Here is an 18,512-nt window from a genome sequence, read left to right as displayed (position 1 = left end):
CTAAACTGAGAAGGATATGGATTTTTCCTTTTAACCACTTGCCGACCGCACGCTTATACCGTGTGTCGGCAAAGTGGCAGCTGCAGGACCAGCGACGCAGTTCTGCGTCGCCAGCTGCAGGCTGATTAATCAGGAAGCAGCCGCTCGCGCGAGCGGCTGCTTCCTGTCAAATCACGGCGGGGGGCTCCGTGAATAGCCTGCGGGCCGCCGATGGCGGCTCGCAGGCTAAATGTAAACACAAGTGGAAATAATCCACTTTGTTTACATTGTACGGCGCTGCTGCGCAGCAGCGCCGTAAGGCAGATCGGCGATCCCCGGCCAATCAGCGGCCGGGGATCGCCTCCATGTGACAGGGGACGTCCTGTCACTGGCTGCACAGGACGGATAGCGTCCTGTGCAGCCTGGATCACCAGAGGGGAAAGGTAGGAGAGGGAGGGGGAGAATGTCGCCGCGGAGGGGGGCTTTGAGGTGCCCCCCCCCCCGCAACATGCCTGCAGACAGGAGCGATCAGACCCCCCCTGCAAATCATCCCCATAGGGGGGAAAAAAGGGGGGCGATCTGATCGCTCTGCGTGCACCCTGATCTGTGCTGGGGGCTGCAGAGCCCACCCAGCACAGATCACAACAAACAGCGCTGGTCCTTAAGGGGGGGTAAAGGGTGGGTCCTCAAGTGGTTAAAAAATAATACCAGTTGCCTGACTCTCCTGCTGATCCTGTGTCTCTAATACTTTTAACCACAGCCCCTCAACAAGCATGCAGATCAGGTGCCCTGACTGAAGTCAGACTGGATTAGCTGCATGCTTATTTTAGGTGTGTGATTCAGCCACTACTGCAGCCAAAGAAATCGGCAGGACTGCCAAGCAACTGGTATTGTTTTAAAGGAAACATCCATAAACTCTCAGTTTAGGTTCCCTTTAATCGCAGACTCCCCAAAATGATACAAGTACTGTAGCTTAACCACTTAAAGAAAACCTATACTGAAAATTAAAAGTCAAAATAAACATACACAAGTCATACTTGCCTCCCGTGCAGTCTACTCCTCAATCTATTTTTCCTGTCCTGCGTCCTGTTTGTCCACTGTGATCAATAGAATTCTCCGTCCTCCATTTTGAAAATGGCTATTACCCCATAACAGCTTCCTGGTCAGCACACTGTTAAACTGTAACATCGCCCACTTGAGCCATAGGGAAACATGGACACATCAGTTCTCCTCTCAGCTGTAACTGACAGCAACTGATATTACTGGCAGCAACTGATATATTTCAGTTCTGACAAAATGTTGTCAGAACTGGAAGGGATCACTGTAAGAAGAAAATGGTGAGCTTCTGAGAGGAACTGATGGCAAGGTAACTATGTAATGTTCATTTGAAGTTACCTCGTGTGTTTATTTTAAATAATTTTACTCAGTACAGGTTCTCTTTAAGCTCTCGGTCGTTTTCACTTTATGCATCCGAGCAATGTTCACCTCCCATTCATTAGCCTATAACTTTAAAACTACTTATCACAATGAACTGATCTATATCTTGTTTTTTCCGTCACCAATTAGGCTTTCTTTGGGGGGGGGGGGGGGGGGTACATTTTGCTAAGAGCTACCTTACTGTAAATGCATTTTAACAGTAAGAATAAGAAAAATGAAACGATTCATTATTTGTCAGTTTTCGGCCACTGTAGTTTTAAAATAATACATGTCTCCATAATTAAAACCCACGTATTGTAATTGCCCATTTGTCACGGTTATTTCACCATTTAAATTATGTCCCTATCACAATGTATCATGACAATTTATTTGGAAATAAAAGAGCATTTTTTCCTTTTTGCATCCATTACTATTTACAAGCTTATAAAAAAAAATAGAGATAAATATTTCATCTTTACATTGATATTTAAAAAGTTTAGCCCCTTAGGTAAATATTTGTGTTTTTTTTTTTTTATAGTAATTTTTTTTAAACATTTTATGTGGGTATTTTTGGGAGGGTGGGATATAAATAGTGTTTTATTTGGGGAAATATTTGTGTATTGTAATGTTCTTTTACTTTTAGATGTAGTTTTACTTTTTGGCCACAAGAATCTTGAGTTTGTTTACATGATGTCACTCTAAGCGTACAATGTACACTTAGAGGGACATAGCGTCAGAAAAAGCGTAGCTTCCGAGAGAAGTTGTCGCTTTTTCAGCGGGGGAGAGGAATCAGTGATCGGGCACCATAGCCCGATACATTGATTCCTGGGCTAACGAATCCGCGTCCGGGAGTGCGTGTGCACACGCGTGATCGGCCTCGGGAGCGCGCATGTCCTCCTTGACGTTTTTATGCGTCAAGGAGGACAAAGTGTTTAAGATTCTAGCGTATCTATTAAAACGTCATGTTTGAGCCTGTTAACTGCAACATGACATTTCAATACGTTGCGCGTTCCCGCCACTGTTCTGCACATGTGCGTGCCGCTACCGCCGCCGTTTCTGTCGGGTTTCCGCATTCAGTGATTGGGGGTCCTCTACCCAATCATAATGCCTGGAATGAATGGACGTGACCGCGATCACACTTCCTATAACGGGAAAGGGTTCACTAGTGCCATCTTGTGGCCAGTAATTACATTACATTAATAAGTTACATTACCAAGCCCCCCCCCCTAAAAAGAAAAAACTTGTAAAAAAAGAATTTGTTAAAAAAAATACATAAATAGTTGCCTTAGGGACTCAGCTTTTTTAATCTATATTTTATGAGGGAAAATTACTTTTACTTTACTACATAGGGGTTTGTAATTATGGACCGGACAAAAAAAAAACAAAACAGAAAAATAACACCTATATTTCAAAATAATATATTGTCACCATACCTTGTGATAGTGACATAATTTAAACGGTTTAATAATTGGGACAACTGGACAAGTAAAATGTGTCAGTTTTATCCACAGGAGAACGTTTAATTTTAAAACTATAATGGGCGAAAATTGAGAAATAATGATTTTTTTTCCATTATTTTCTTATTTTTCCAATTTAAACGCATTTAGAATAAAATAATACTTAGCAAAATGTACTACTCACAGAAAGCCTAGTTGGTGGCGAAAAAAACAAGGTATAGATCATTTTCTTGTGATAAGTAGTAATAAAGGGAATACAAGGGAGGAGTGCTGACAGGTGAAAATTGCTCTGGTCCGTTAGGGTAAAAACCCTTGGGGGTGAACTGGTAAATATAGACTTTTCTTGATTATTACTATATAACATCTTCGCTTAGTAAGTAGTGTTCTCACGTATTTCATTTCATATACAGAGAAGAGATCAAGAAAGGCCTGGAGAAGTTAGAGAAAGTCCGTCCAGGTGGCGACACCTTCATGCATGATGGGCTTGTGAAGGTAAGAACCATTGTTTACTGCTGCTGGATACTGACAAACTTGAATATGTGTCTCCACCAATGGCTGTTTATTTCACTAGATGTGTTCTTTTGAGCAATAGGACAGAACTTGAAGGTTTCAGTTCAATTAATGGAGATGAAACAATAAAGCAGGCACCACATAGGTCTGTGGCAGCTCTTAAAGGGAAGGTCCAAGCAAAAAAAAAAAATGAGTTTCACTTACCTGGGGCTTCTACCAGCCCCATGCAGCCATCCTGTGCCCTCGTAGTCACTCACTGCTGCTCCAGTCCCCCGCTGGCAGCTTTCTGACCTCGGAGGTCAGGGCTGAATTGCGTACATTTTTACACATTCCCGCTAGTGCAGAAACATTAACACATACATTTTTACGCGTTAGTGGTGCGTTAGTGGTGCAACGCGTAAATTTTTGTTCCTGCACTAGCTGGAATGCGTAAAAATGTATGCAATGTGGCCCTGACCTCTGAGGTCAGAAAGCTGCCAGCGGGGGACTGGAGCAGCAGTGAGTGACTACGAGGGCACAGGATGGCTACATGGGGCTGGTAGAAGCCCCAGGAAAGTGAAACTCATTTTTTTTTTTTTTGCTTGGACCTTCCCTTTAAGGTTGCTAGTTCAATTTTCACCCCCATGAGGTAGGGTTGCAGCTGATTGGCTGCAGCCTGTTGCCAGCTGTTTTAAAATGTTTCTATGTCAGGTGACTCAGTCAGCTGGGAAAACAGCTGATTGGCTAAAACAAGGGGGCTAAGGTATTTACAGGTAGTTGCTGTGCAGAATTTAGTGTTGCACTAGCAAATGGAAAGTGAGTTTAGGGTACAGTATATAAGAAGGGTCTGTCTGGCAGCACAGCTGTCAGTTCCAGAAGTGGCTGAGGACGAGTTCCCCTCCACCCACCACCTTATTTCCAAAGCAAAAAAAATGTTTCTGTCTTGCTCAACTTTATTCGGTAAGTCACACCAGTGTGACCAGTTTTCTTTACAGCTAAATGGGGTCTTATGCTATGTTTGATTTAAAGGGACTCCGAGCAGTGCAAAAACTATGAAAAGATGCATATCATTTTAAAGCTCTCTTTCTCCTGTTTCCAATGATATATAAACCGCTGCCCTACGCCTTTTAGTTTTCGCTATTTTCGCCATTGAAATTGCCGCGACCACGAATTCAATCGTGAAAATAGAGAAAACTAAAAGGCGTAGGGTGACGATTTAGGTGTCGCCAGAAAGAGAGCTTTAAAATGATATCCATCTTTCCATAGTTACTTGTATTACACAGGGCGACACTTTCCCCAGTGTCAGCAGTTCCATTCAGCAGAAGAAGTCGCCCTGTGTAATACAATGTAACTATGGAAAGATGGATATCATTTTAAAGCTCTCTTTCTCCTCTTTCTGGCGACATCTAAATCGTCACCCTACGCCTTTTAGTTTTCTCTATTTTCACGATTTAAATCGTGGTCGTGGCAATTTCAATCGCGAAAATAGCGAAAACTAAAAGGTGTAGGGCAGCGGTTTATATATCATTGGAAAGAGGAGAAAGAGAGCTTTAAAATGATATGCATCTTTCCATAGTTTCTGCCAAGGGCGTAGGGCCCGCGGTCGCAGCGGTCGCGAGCCGCAGCCGCAGGGAGGGCAGCCCGACCTCTCCCTCCCTTCCTCTCCCCGGGGCCCCCCCCCCTCAGATGCAGAGTGAGCGGCTCACGGAAGCGCTGTAGGCAGAACTCACCTCCCTGCGTTCCAATCGCCGCTGGTCTCCTCTCTGGCTCTGCATAGAAGCTGTTACACACTACTTCCGGCTTAACAGGAAGCTGCGTGTGTAACAGCATCTATGCAGAGCGGGAGGAGACCAGCGGCGATTGGAACCAGGGATGGAGGTGAGTTCTGCCTACAGCGCTTCCGTGAGCCGCTCACTCTGCATCTGAGGGGGGGGCCCCGGGGAGAGGAAGGGAGGGAGAGGTCGGGCTGCCTCCCCCGCGGCTGCGGCTCCCCCCTCCATTATGGGGACTGGGCACCTACCTACCTACCCTATCCTGGGGGCAGCTACCTAATCTATCCTGGGGGGCAGCTACCTAATCTATTCTGGGGGGCAGCTACCTAATCTAACCTAATCCTGGGGGGCAGCTACCTAATCTATCTTGGGGGGCAGCTACCTAATCTAACCTAATCCTGGGGGGCAGCTACCTAATCTATCCTGGGGGGCAGCTACCTAATCTATCCTGGGGGGCAGCTACCTAATCTATCCTGGGGGGCAGCTACCTAATCTATCCTGGGGGGCAGCTACCTAATCTAACCTATACTGGGGGGCACCTACCTAATCTAACCTATACTGGGGGGCACCTACCTAATCTATCCTGGGGGCAGCTACCTAATCTATCCTGGGGGGCAGCTACCTAATCTAACCTATACTGGGGGGCACCTACCTAATCTAACCTATAATGGGGGGCACCTACCTAATCTAACCTATACTGGGGGGCACCTACCTAATCTAACCTATACTGGGGGGCACCTACCTATCTAACCTATACTGGGGGGCAGCTACCTAATCTAATTTATACTGGGGGGCACCTACCTATCTAACCTATACTGGGGGCACTTACTTATCTAACCTGTATTGGGGGCACCTAGCTAGCCTATACAGGTGGCAACTAAACTGGCTACCTATATTGGAGGCACCTACCTAACTAACCTATACTGGGGGCACCTACCTATCTAACCTACGCTGGGGGCAACTATTCTGGCTACCTATATTCAGGGCTGTGGAGTCGGTCCAAAAATCCACCGACTCCGACTCCTCAGTTTAGGATTCCTCCGACTCCACGACTCCGACTCCTCTAATTTGCATATTACAATTTTGTTGATTAAAAGTATGTAACATGAAATTCGTCTCTTAACTGCCAACGCTTAGGAATTTTACAAGACAACTGAAGTGAGAAGGATATGTAGACTACTATATTTATTCCCTTTAGACTAAAACTAGTCCTTGGTAAGAGTACTTGTAAAAGGTACAAACCGGAACAAAGAACATCTATCAGGCCCTAGGCAATGTAACTGTGGGTACATGTAAAAGTGATGTGCAGGTACTCTGCAGGGGAATGAGGAGATTGTAAACAGACAACACCTCTGTGTTCAATGTGCACAACATTCTCAGTGGATTCCCTGCAGCTCTGTGGGGAGTGCATATGTAGAGTATAGTATTACTGTGTAACAAAGTAAACCTGAGACAGATGAAATTAAAGTTTTATACATACCTGGGGCTTCCTCCAGCCGCCTTCAGGATAATCAGTCCCTCATTGTCCTCCTCCACCACCTGGATCTTCTGCTATGAGTCCAGGTACTTGAGCCAGTCAGGCGTAGTGCACATGCACACACTCCGCCGCCAGGAGCATACTACACCTGTGCAGCACTATTGCGCAGGTGCAGAATGTTCCTGGCTGTGGGAGCGGCATGCGGCCGGACAGCGCTGACTGGCTGAATTACCAGGACTCATAGCGGAAGATCCGGGTGGTGGAAGACAGTGAGGGACTGATTAGCCTGAAGGGGGCTGGAGGAAGCCCCAGGTATGTATAAAACTTTACTTTTCACCCGTCTCAGTTTCCCTTTAATTTGTAGTCACCAAACCAAATTTTAATAACATATCAAATTATTTGATTTCATCAGCAAAGGGAGTGCATACATTTGCATAAATCAGCATCAATGCAGAATTATTTCCATCTCATTGACCATCTCTATTAGTGACACAGCTACACATCAGGCTTTATACTTACAGCATAGATGTTATTTAGTGTATATAAAAGATTCCTGTGTACACATCATATATACAGTCACAATCAGATATGTATATCTGACTTTAAAGATACGGGGACTGCTTTATTGAAGCAGCACAAGTAACTAATTTTGATTGGTTTATTTCATTTTTGTAGACTAAGCACAGCTATTACTGTATATATACTGTATATATACATTATTTTTAATGACTATTATCTGAGAAATAGAACATTTTATCATATTTTCTATTTTAACTACAGTTACAAATTCATTAGGAGTCGGAGTCGGTGCATTTTTTCCCGACTCCGACTCCGACTCCAGGCACCCAAAATTGCCCGACTCCACGACTCTGACTCCACGACTCCGACTCCGACTCCACAGCCCTGCCTATATTAAAGGCACCCACCTAGCTAACCTGTACTGGGGGCACCTATCTATCTAACTTATACCGGCGGCGCCTGCCTATCTCACCTATACCAGGGGCAACTATACTGGCTTACCTATGCCTGGCTACCTATACTGGGGGGACCTATAGCTGGCTATAGGGATTTTGATATGTGTGTGCGTCGGGTGTTGCCGGGGGAGGGAAGGCTGTTATTGCAGGGGGGGGGGGGGGCCACATCCAGATTCCGCATCGGGGCCCAGAGGTTTGTAGCTACGCCACTGGTTTCTGCACTGCTCTTTAAAGTTGTTCCTTTTGCTACTGGGGAACTAGAAACATCCAAGAAAGCTTTCATAGTACAAGACTGCAACCAGTGGCGTAGCTAAGGAGCCAGGGGCCCCAGTGTGAGTTTTATACGGGGCCCCAAAGCACTTTATTTATATGGAGCCTCAAAACCTTGCAAGGGCATCGTCAGTGTAAAAGGAGGAAATCAGTGCAATCAGAGGAGGGAAACCGGGGTGACGATTACCAGCTAAGTACCAATGAAAAGCTAAAATGGTGGATGAAGGAAGGCCCCTAGTGAGCCCCTCTGGTCCAGGGACCCTGGTGCAATTGCGTCCTCTGCATCCCCCATTGGTACACCATTGACTGCAACTAAAAAATATATACCAGTTAGTCCAATTTAATCAGGCCCATATAGGCCTGGTATATATTTTTTTGTTCTAAAAATTGGAGTTCACTAATTAAAGGGACAGTGATAAAGCCTCATGCAATACCAGTGAACACTTTGCATTATTTTTAGATTTTTTTTTTATAGAGTTCTGTGTCCTATTTAAAGAGACTCCGTAACAAAAATTGCATCCTGTTTTTTATCATCCTACAAGTTCCAAAAGCTATTCTAATGTGTTCTAGCTTACTGCAGCACTTTGTACTATCACAGTCTCTGTAATAAATCAACTTATCTCTCTCTTGTCAGACTTGTCAGCCTGTGTCTGGAAGGCTGCCAAGTTCTTCAGTGTTGTGGTTCTGCTATGAACTCCCCCTTCCAGGCCCCTCTATGCACACTGCCTGTGTGTTATTTAGATTAGAGCAGCTTCTCTCTTCTCTCTTATCTTTTACAAGCTGGATAAATCGTCCTCTGAGCTGGCTGGGCTTTCACATAGTGAGGAATTACAGACAAGGGCAAAGCTGTTTGCAGGAAGAAAAGAGCAGCCTGAAACTTCAGTGCATGAGAGATGCAGGGGGAAAGAAACACACAAATGATCTCTTGAGATTCAAAAGGAAGGCTGTATACAGCCTGCTTGTGTATGGATGTATTTTCTATGTGTGGACATACTGTACATCAACCTACTTCCTGTTTTGGTGGCCATTTTGTTTGTTTATAAACAAACTTTTTAAAACCGTTTTTAACCACTTTTAATGTGGCGGGGAGCGGCGAAATTGTGACAGAGGGTAATAGGAGATGTCCCCTAACGCACTGGTATGTTTACTTTTGTGCGATTTTAACAATACAGATTCTCTTTAAATTCTATAATAAAGTTTGTACATTGGTTGATCATAGCTTGGTATTCCCTTATAAAGTTTTTGTTGTTGACCCATGTTTATCTAAGGTGAGATAAGCCCAATTTTTGACAGTTGTTACGTATGGTTGTTATCCCGTATTTTTGAAATGCTAGCATGTGCTCGGCGGGTGCAGGAGAACAGTTGACCGGCAGTGAATTCACCACCTATCAGCCACCCTTATGAAAGATCACATTTGTAGTATTGTTTCACACTCACGAAAGGATCAAACCCAAAGTCTTTAAAGAGACTCTGAAGTCTCATTAAAATCAAGTTTTTATCTTAAAAATGTCTTTAACATGATTGCCCTCTCTAAAACGCTGCATCCCCGCTGCTGAAATCTAACTAAATCCCCCCCAAATTCCCCTTGCAAAATCCACGACTTTCTTGGTCATGGATTTTGCTGCCCTGTGCGCTTCCGTGAGAGGCAGAGCTTTCAGCCGCAGCTCTGCCTCCTTATGCATCAATCAGCCACGTATCTCCGCCTCTCCCCGCCCCTCTCAGTGAAGGAAGACTGAGAGGGGCAGGCGGAGGCGGAGATCCGTGCTGATAGACACGTGTAGAGGCAGAGCTGCAGCTGAAAGCTTTGCCTCTCACGGAAGCGCTCCCCGCAGTGTGTCCCGGGAGTTTGGGGGGATTTAGTTAGATTTCAGCCGCGGGGATGAAGCGTTTTAGTTAGGGCAATCATGTTAAAGACGTTTTTAATATAAAAACTTGATTTTACTGTGACTTTAGAGTCTCTTTAAGGGGAGTGCAAAAGCTGAAAAGAGGGATGACACCCTCTATGCAGTATTCAACAAGGAAAAGAGCTGGCACATCCAAAGTTAATCTTTATTGGTTCCATGTAAAAGAGTATGGCTGGATGTGCCCGCTCTTTTCCTTGTTGAGTACCCTTATGAAAGAGACCTAAATGTTCTTAGTCCAGCTCTATCCATTGCATTAACATTAGTTCATCTTGATTACTTTTTATGTGCCTGTTAGGGCTCTTCCACACTACATGTGATTCCAATTTCTGATTAAGATGCGATTTTACATGCAATTTCAATTTCTGATGAAGTTAAGTCCTGCATGCTGCATTTTTTCTGCGTTTTTCTTCTTGTGTTGCCATCCAGTGAAAATTGCAAATTGGAATCGCAAATCAGAATTGCAATTTGCAGTGTAAAAGAAGCCTCAAACATACTTTTCACACACTGTTTCTAACTTACAGTGGAGGATATAATTATTTGACCCCTCACCGATTTTGTAAGTTTGTCCAATGACAAAGAAATGAAAAGTCTCAGAACAGTATCATTTCAATGGTAGGTTTATTTTAACAGTGGCAGATAGCACATCAAAAGGAAAATCAAAAAAATAACCTTAAATAAAAGATAGCAACTGATTTGCATTTCATTGAGTGAAATAAGTTTTTGAACCCCTACCAACCATTAAGAGTTCTGGCTCCCACAGAGTGGTTAGACACTTCTACTCAATTAGTCACCCTCATTAAGGACACCTGTCTTAACTAGTCACCTGTATAAAAGACACCTGTCCACAGAATCAATCAATCAAGCAGACCCCAAACTCTCCAACATGGGAAAGACCAAAGAGCTGTCCAAGGATGTCAGAGACAAAATTGTAGACCTGCACAAGGCTGGAATGGGCTACAAAACCATTAGCAAGAAGCTGGGAGAGAAGGTGACAACTGTTGGTGCGATTGTTCGAAAATGGAAGGAGCACAAAATGACCATCAATCGACCTCGCTCTGGGGCTCCACGCAAGATCTCACCTCGTGGGATGTCAATGGTTCTGAGAAAGGTGAAAAAGCATCCTAGAACTACATGGGAGGAGTTAGTGAATGACCTCAAATTAGCAGGGACCACAGTCACCAAGAAAACCATTGGAAACACATTACACCGCAATGGATTAAAATCCTGCATGGCTCGCAAGGTCCCCCTGCTCAAGAAGGCACATGTGCAGGCCCGTCTGAAGTTTGCCAATGAACACCTGAATGATTCTGTGAGTGACTGGGAGAAGGTGCTGTGGTCTGATGAGATCAAAATAGAGCTCTTTGGCATTAACTCAACTCGCTGTGTTTGGAGGAAGAAAAATGCTGCCTATGACCCCCAAAACACCGTCCCCACCGTTAAGCATGGGGGTGGAAACATTTTGCTTTGGGGGTGTTTTTCTGCTAAGGGCACAGGACAACTTAATCGCATTAACGGGAAAATGGATGGAGCCATGTATCGTGAAATCCTGAACGACAACCTCCTTCCCTCTGCCAGGAAACTGAAAATGGGTCGTGGATGGGTGTTCCAGCACGACAATGACCCAAAACATACAGCAAAGGCAACAAAGGAGTGGCTCAAGAAGAAGCACATTAAGGTCATGGATTGGCCTAGTCAGACCTTAATCCAATAGAAAACCTATGGAGGGAGCTCAAGCTCAGAGTTGCACAGAGACAGCCTCGAAACCTTAGGGATTTAGAGATCATCTGCAAAGAGGAGTGGACCAACATTCCTCCTAAAATGTGTGCAAACTTGGTCATCAATTACAAGAAACGTTTGACCTCTGTGCTTGCAAACAAGGGTTTTTCCACTAAGTATTAAGTCTTTTATTGTTAGAGGGTTCAAAAACTTATTTCACTCAATGAAATGCAAATCAGTTGCTATCTTTTATTTAAGGTTATTTTTTCGATTTTCCTTTTGATGTGCTATCTGCCACTGTTAAAATAAACCTACCATTGAAATGATACTGTTCTGAGACTTTTCATTTCTTTGTCATTGGACAAACTTACAAAATCAGTGAGGGGTCAAATAATTATTTCCTCCACTGTAGATCGGTAGATGGGAATACCCACATTTTTCTGGCAATCAAATGATAAACCCAGATTTTGAAAATAAGTAACAAAAGCCTTCTGCCACTCATTGGGAGTTTCTGAAGACAGCAACAGTTCCACAAGCAATATACCGCTACAACGGATGCAAAGAAGTCCGATTCAGGCTTATTGCAATTGTGGGAAATCCTTAGCTGGCTGCAGAATGAAATGGAAAGATCATTTTTAGTTGCATTATATTGTGGAAAGACTTATGCAGCAGCCATCTACACTCATTGAAATGTTATAATAAAAATGGAATTTCCCTTTAAGAGTGGGCTTATTATATGAGAAACATTTTACAGCGAGACAACAGCCCATCAAAAACGGAGTCTTCAAGCCAAAGCTTTAGTTGCCTGCAGACATGAGATAATATTACATTAGTATGAGCAGTCTATTATCTCTGGTGTCCCCGGTGATACGTGTACAAACTTGCGCTCTTGGCTCTGCCACGGAGGATATATAATGTACTATAGAGACAAGAAAAGGTAAACTCCAGTACAGCAGACTGACTTCTCCCCAAATATGGTTGGCTGCACAGGACAGGGGTCACTTTTATACATACTACACGGCCACCTCAACCATCTACTCCCAAATGCTTGTTCCAGGGTAGATGCTCTGTTTTTTTTCTTTATCATCAATGAATATGATGAGGCATTAGTAGCAAACACAGCGATTTGCAGTAATGATCACTATCAGGGCCAATTTGGGCCATTTTACCGCCTAAGGCCCACTTCCACCAACCCTCCAGCCACCCTGTCCTGAGCACCACCTGTTCTGTGTGCTCCCCCTGTCCCGGCAGCAGACTGGGTTTGCGACTGCTGTGATTTACATGTTTGGCAATGTAACTGCCTTAATGTGCCAGCCCCTTGCTTCCTGGTGTCCTAGGCCATGGCCTTTGAGGCCTTGTCTTAAATCTGGCCATGATCACTACGTGGAAGAACTGATTACTATAATATACTTGTGTAACTCACTCCACACTTTATCATCTTTTTTATTTTCTTTGTATTTTGTTGTTAACTGATGCCTCAGTTAGTGTTTGATATTTAACAATAATATGTATAGTTACTGCCTTACTGTATGTTCTATAGTGCTCCATTTTTACTATTATATATATTTTTTTCTATTCAATTCACCTAGGCGAGTGAACAAATCTACCACGAGAGTTACCAAGGTATGTCACTACAATAATGTAGAAGAGTCCAGGTTATCAGGACTCTACTAACCGTCTGTCAGCAGAAGGGACCTATGGGGGCGTGCCTCGTTTATCTTTCAGAGCAGCGCGTAGCGGGAACCACTTACAAAACCTCAGTGTGCCGGTCTTCTCACCTACGCTGCCTGCTGCTCTGCTGCGTCCGCCTACGGCTCCCTATGTGTCACATGACCTGCAACGGGGCACATTCAAGCATCGGGAGCCATACAGGGCGGATGCAGCAGAGCAGATGGCAGTTGTAGAAGCAAGGAAGACAGGCAAACAGAGCTTTTTGCTGGTTTCTACTGCCTGTTGCTCTGCATTTGCTCTATATGGGGAGGTTAGTGTTTCATATAGGCCAAGGTTGCTTGACAAGCAACCGGAAATTACACATATCTGGCATCAGGCAATACCTGCCTTTTCCAGATGCACATTATATGCAGCTTGAAATCAGGCCAGTCAAGATCCACAGGAAGTGAATTTGATTGGTCCCATTCAAAGTTGCATACCATTTGCATTAAATATGCATGCAAGCCAGAATTATATGCATCTTTATGACCTACTGTAAGATTTGCACATTATCAAACACTGCCTGCCCAAAGGAAGAGACTGGCAATATTCCGCTTATGAATCTTATATCACATTCTCTTATTTTTTAGCTCCACTTAGCTCTTCTGAGGCAAGAGTAATGGCGCTAGTCTAGTTTAGGAGACCCAGCAGGAAACCTTATAGTTCTCCTATCACAGCTCCCTTTACAGCACAAAACATTGCTATTGGTTGAATAGTGTGGGTGTAGTTTACTACAACCTTTTGGAAACCTAGCAGTTTGAGAGGGTGCTGTCCACCCAATCACGTTAGCTGAATTTCCCTATGAGGTTTCCTAAAGTAGACTAGCACAAAAGTGATTTGCAGGGGGGACCTTGTATGTCGCCACCAGAACCTCGTGCGTCAGACGGCATCCTCCAAGGGGTGGCATCCCGCTCGCCCGCTCTCCTTCCTCTGCAACTCGCCTCCAGCCTCTGCTTATTTACCTGATCTGGCGGCCCCCCTCCTTCAGAGTCCCTGGATCCCTCACCGTACTGCCTGCATACTTCAGAACTCAGATAAGCGGTGACCCACAGTGGTGATAGGAGGTGTTAACATGCAGACAATTTCTGAGAACATCACTTCTGATGATCACCTGTGTGTTGATGTTGAATAGGGGTTTCTAAATTTAAATCTAATGTGAACTTTAGTAGGCTGGAGCTCATGGAGAAACCTTTCAGAGTTCAACCTATAAGAAGACACAGTGAAAAAGATTTATAAAGACTCGAGGCAGCTGAATTACTGCTCTCATAATTATGCTATAAGTAGCTATGGCATATACTTTATTTTCCAAGTAATGGATCTACACTGTCCTTCTTTTCACCCTCCTGTAATATATTTTTACGATGTTAAGGTCACCAAGAGAGGGAATCTCAGCCAAAATATGTAACTGGGATATCTGGGGTCTCCCTGGGACAGAGATGGTGAGGGCACATATGTCACATATAGGGGTACACAGTGTCAGGATCATGTGTAAAATGAATGTGTACAGTAACCGGCTAAGAAACAGCAGTTTATTCTATATGAGTCATATAAGACTCTGCAGACTCTCTTTCCAGCTATTTACACCAAAAGGATTTCTAGATGCTGACCCCTATCTCATTGTAAAAAAAAATGTTACTTCTTCTGACCATAAAAGGAAGTTGAAGTGAGAGACATATGGAGGCTGCCATATTTATTTCTTTTTAAACAATACCAGTTGCTTGGCAGTCCTGGTGATCTCTTTGGCTGCAGTAGTGTCTGAATCACACTCCTGAAACAAGCATGTGGCTAATCTTGTCAGATTTTTTGTCAGAAACACCTGATCGGCATATGCTTGTTCAGAGTCTATGTCTAAAAGTATTAGAGGCAGAGGATCAGCAGGATGGCCAGGCAATCCACATTGTTTAATAGATAAATAAATATGTCAGCCTCCATATGTCTGTTACCTCAGGTCTTGATTGGCGAGGTGAGAGGAGATAGCTCACTGGCGAAATCGATCAACATGATCAAATCTAGCTGAAGCCCCCTCCCCCCAACACACACACACTAACACACTATTTCGTATATGGCTACCTTAACTCCATTCTTAAGGACCGGTCCGCTGACGGCGGCTCATTTCGGCATGCTCAAACACTTTCTGCTACTGAGCAGAAAGGTGTTTGGCATCATTTCCCATCAGTTCACCATTGTGAATCCCTAGGGGGATACGGAACCTCGAATGCCTGCTAGAAGGTACACGATGTGTCTCCAACAACCGTGGTGCTTGCACAATCTACAGTAAATGCTTTGAGATGAATGCTTTCATTCATTTCAACGCGGATCCTGGTTGTAAATGACGAGGAAGGATGCCGGCAGCTTTCTGTCTGAGCCGGCCTTAAAGAGACACTGAAGCGAAAAAAAAAATTATGCTGTAATGATTTGTATGTGTAGTACAGCTAAGAAAAAAAAACATTAGGATCAGCACATACGTCTAATATTGTTTCCAGTACAGAAAGAGTTAAGAAACTCCAGTTCTTATCTATGCAAAAGAGCCATTGAGCTCCATGACTTTCAAAGTGTCAGAGAGCTCTGTCTTTTGAAGCTTGTTATCATTCTCGACTGTCAGTCACTGTATTTTCTTTTTCTCTCCAGAGGACAGTTCAAAAGTTCTCCGGCCTGTTCTGTAAAATCATTTAGAATGCTGAGTAGCGTGTAAACTGCAAATATTAGAGAATGATGCAATGTTATAAAAACACTATATAACTGAAAATAAAAACATGAGAATATTTTCTTTGCTACTAATGTTCTAGTAATTATCCGTACTACACAACCAATTCATTATATCATAATTCTTTTTTCGCTTCAGTGTCTCTTTATCTGGATGGATATATCCGTCCAGATAGACTGTGCCGCTGCCTGAGGAGCGCGATCGCTTGCGTTCTCCCGCTGCCTGCCGTTACCCATTCACCGATCCAAGTCCCAAAAACGTTTTTTTTATGCAAAAAAAAAAGTTTCACAGCCTCCTTGTAGTTCCTGGTAGCGTAATCGTAGGTTCCAGGGCTTTTTTGACTGTGGCCATCTTGTGGCCAAATAGTAAACTACACCCACATAAATGTTTTTACATTACATTACATTATTTTCCATGTATAATTATCTGTTTCCCTCCCACACCAAAAATTACCCAAATACATTTTTTAATAAAAATAAAAATAAAAAAATAGATAAAAAAACAAACAAACAACATAAATAGTTACCGAAGGGTCTGAACTTTTTAAATATACATGTCAAGAGAGTATCTGATTATATTTTTTAAAATTATAAGCTTGTATATAGTGATGGCCGCAAATTGAAAAAATGCACCTTTATTTCTAAATAAAATATTGGTGCCATAAATTGTGATAGGGGCAAACGGTGTAATAACCAGGACAAATGGGCAAATAAAATACATTTTTAATTATGGTAGCATGTATTAATTTTAAACTATAATGGCCAAAAACTGAGAAATAATGATTTTTTTCCATTTCTTTCTTAATCTTCCTGTTAAAATGGATTTAGAAAAAAATAATTCTTAGCAAAATGTACTACCCAAAGAAAGCCTAATTAGTGGCGGAAAAAACAAGATATAGATCAATGAATTGTGATAAGTAGCGATAAAGTTATTGGCGCATGAATGGGAGGTGAGTGTTGGCTCGGATGCATACGATTTTCGACACTGTAGGCTGAAGTGGTTAAAACATCAATATGGACTAAGTCTCTGTCACCTCTAATCAGTTACTTACAAGGTTAGACCCCATCTCTTAACTTGTACAGCCCAGCCTAATCTGCTATAATGGTTAGCTCTAGGTCCAAATTTTTTTTGGGGGGGGGGGGGCACAAAGGGGGCATGATGACTGGCGGGCCCATTTAAGTCATCAAAATCGATGTTTGTATGGCCAGCTTTCGATATTTTTTCCTTATATTAGCAGCTAAGCATTGCTCAAGACTAGAGCTTGTATTTAACAGACAGGAAGTTTTGAATCAGGATAATACCATGTATTGGCTAATTTAAAAGAATAGACAATATTAGAACATACAAGTAGAAGGAGGTAGGGAGATTTGTTTACAAATATAAGTGTCATCCAGTTACATCAATTACAAGGGATCTTGCAAGGAGTGTGAGGTATTTATGGCGAATAGAAAAGACCCCTAGTGTACTTAATGCCTACATGAGCCTGGACACAGTTACTTGTATGTTACCGAGTAGGGGTGAGCACTCAAAGGTGCACAGTGTTGCAGAGAGGGCAGTGCCTCAGTGTAGCACCACCACTGCAGATAATTATGGCTTGCAATTGTATGCAGCTTGGAAATGGACCAATCACATGTACTACCTGACGATTTTGATTGGCCTGATTCCAAGCTGCGTGCATCTTGCATGCAAACTGGAATTATTGGTATCTCATTGAGCATTTCTATCCTGCACTTACATCAGCTTTCTAGGGGCGATATGTAACCCCTCCTCCCACTTTCTGTGTAATAGAAGTAAATGAATATACCGTACAATAAAGTTGTCCCCCGTACATGAATAAACACTGTGTGTTCTCTATTTCCCTTGCAGGCTTCAGAACAGCGAGTGTTATCATTGCTCTGACCGATGGGGAGCTTGTGGATGAACAGTTTTTTTACGCAGAGCGCGAGGTACTGATCCGTGGCCGATAACCACAGAGAATGCGAGTATTTGCTGATAACGATGAAATGTTGTTCCTCTCAGTGGAAAACATCGCAGCCAGAAAAACAGAGCACAGTTACAGATTTTGAAATATTGCATTTTAAAGACACATAAACCTCTGGAATTCAGCAACACTTCAGTTTTATTAAATTCTTCCCAGCAGAAATATTCTTAACAGCTCTTTTTACTGTGGCTCACTGGCAAGGGAAGAAAAAAGAGAAAACTAAAAAACAGAGGCAAAAACTAACAGATGTCATTTCCTGGCTCTGGCCACAAAAAGGATGGTCACATGACATAGCAGTGCATCCCCCATGGTAGTGATGATAAGCGAAAGAAAGGTTATCAGAGCACTTAAACATAGAGGATTTTACTTTTGTGAATTTCAAGAAAGGGGTTACCACTACGGTGGAGTTTCCTCAAAAGTAGCAAAAGCAGAGCATAAAAAATACATTTGTCCTTTTATAGGATTGTAGCCCAGAAGCTCCTCCTATTGGCAAAAATCACCTGTGTCCACCCTCTGGATACCAGTATCAAGTCAGTCACCAAGTTATCTTGCAGTCATGTCACACTGCCAAGAACACATGGCCAGTATTTTTTATAGCATTTCATGGGCATATTTATTACATTTTTTAGGGGTTCTTTGTAGTTTTTACTGCAACCTTGGAGA

The 18,512-nt window shown here is 43.1% G+C and overlaps 1 protein-coding gene across 3 annotated transcripts in view; it reads left to right on the top strand.

Moving 5' to 3' along the window:
• The window catches only part of ANTXR1 (ANTXR cell adhesion molecule 1), a 266,350-nt gene that overhangs the window by 88,035 nt on the left and 159,803 nt on the right, over window positions 1-18,512 (top strand). For all 3 annotated transcript variants that reach the window (XM_068274807.1, XM_068274808.1, XM_068274809.1), the window contains exons 4-6: window positions 3,263-3,344; window positions 13,044-13,077; window positions 17,735-17,814. In XM_068274807.1, the coding sequence (XP_068130908.1) occupies window positions 3,263-3,344; window positions 13,044-13,077; window positions 17,735-17,814 (196 nt within the window). The remainder of the gene's footprint in view (window positions 1-3,262; window positions 3,345-13,043; window positions 13,078-17,734; window positions 17,815-18,512) is intronic.

The sequence above is a fragment of the Hyperolius riggenbachi genome, chromosome 3 (assembly GCF_040937935.1).
Source record: "Hyperolius riggenbachi isolate aHypRig1 chromosome 3, aHypRig1.pri, whole genome shotgun sequence".
Taxonomy (NCBI): domain Eukaryota; kingdom Metazoa; phylum Chordata; class Amphibia; order Anura; family Hyperoliidae; genus Hyperolius; species Hyperolius riggenbachi.
Note: the sequence above shows the minus strand (reverse complement) of the source record. Positions and strands in the feature narration are given on the sequence as shown.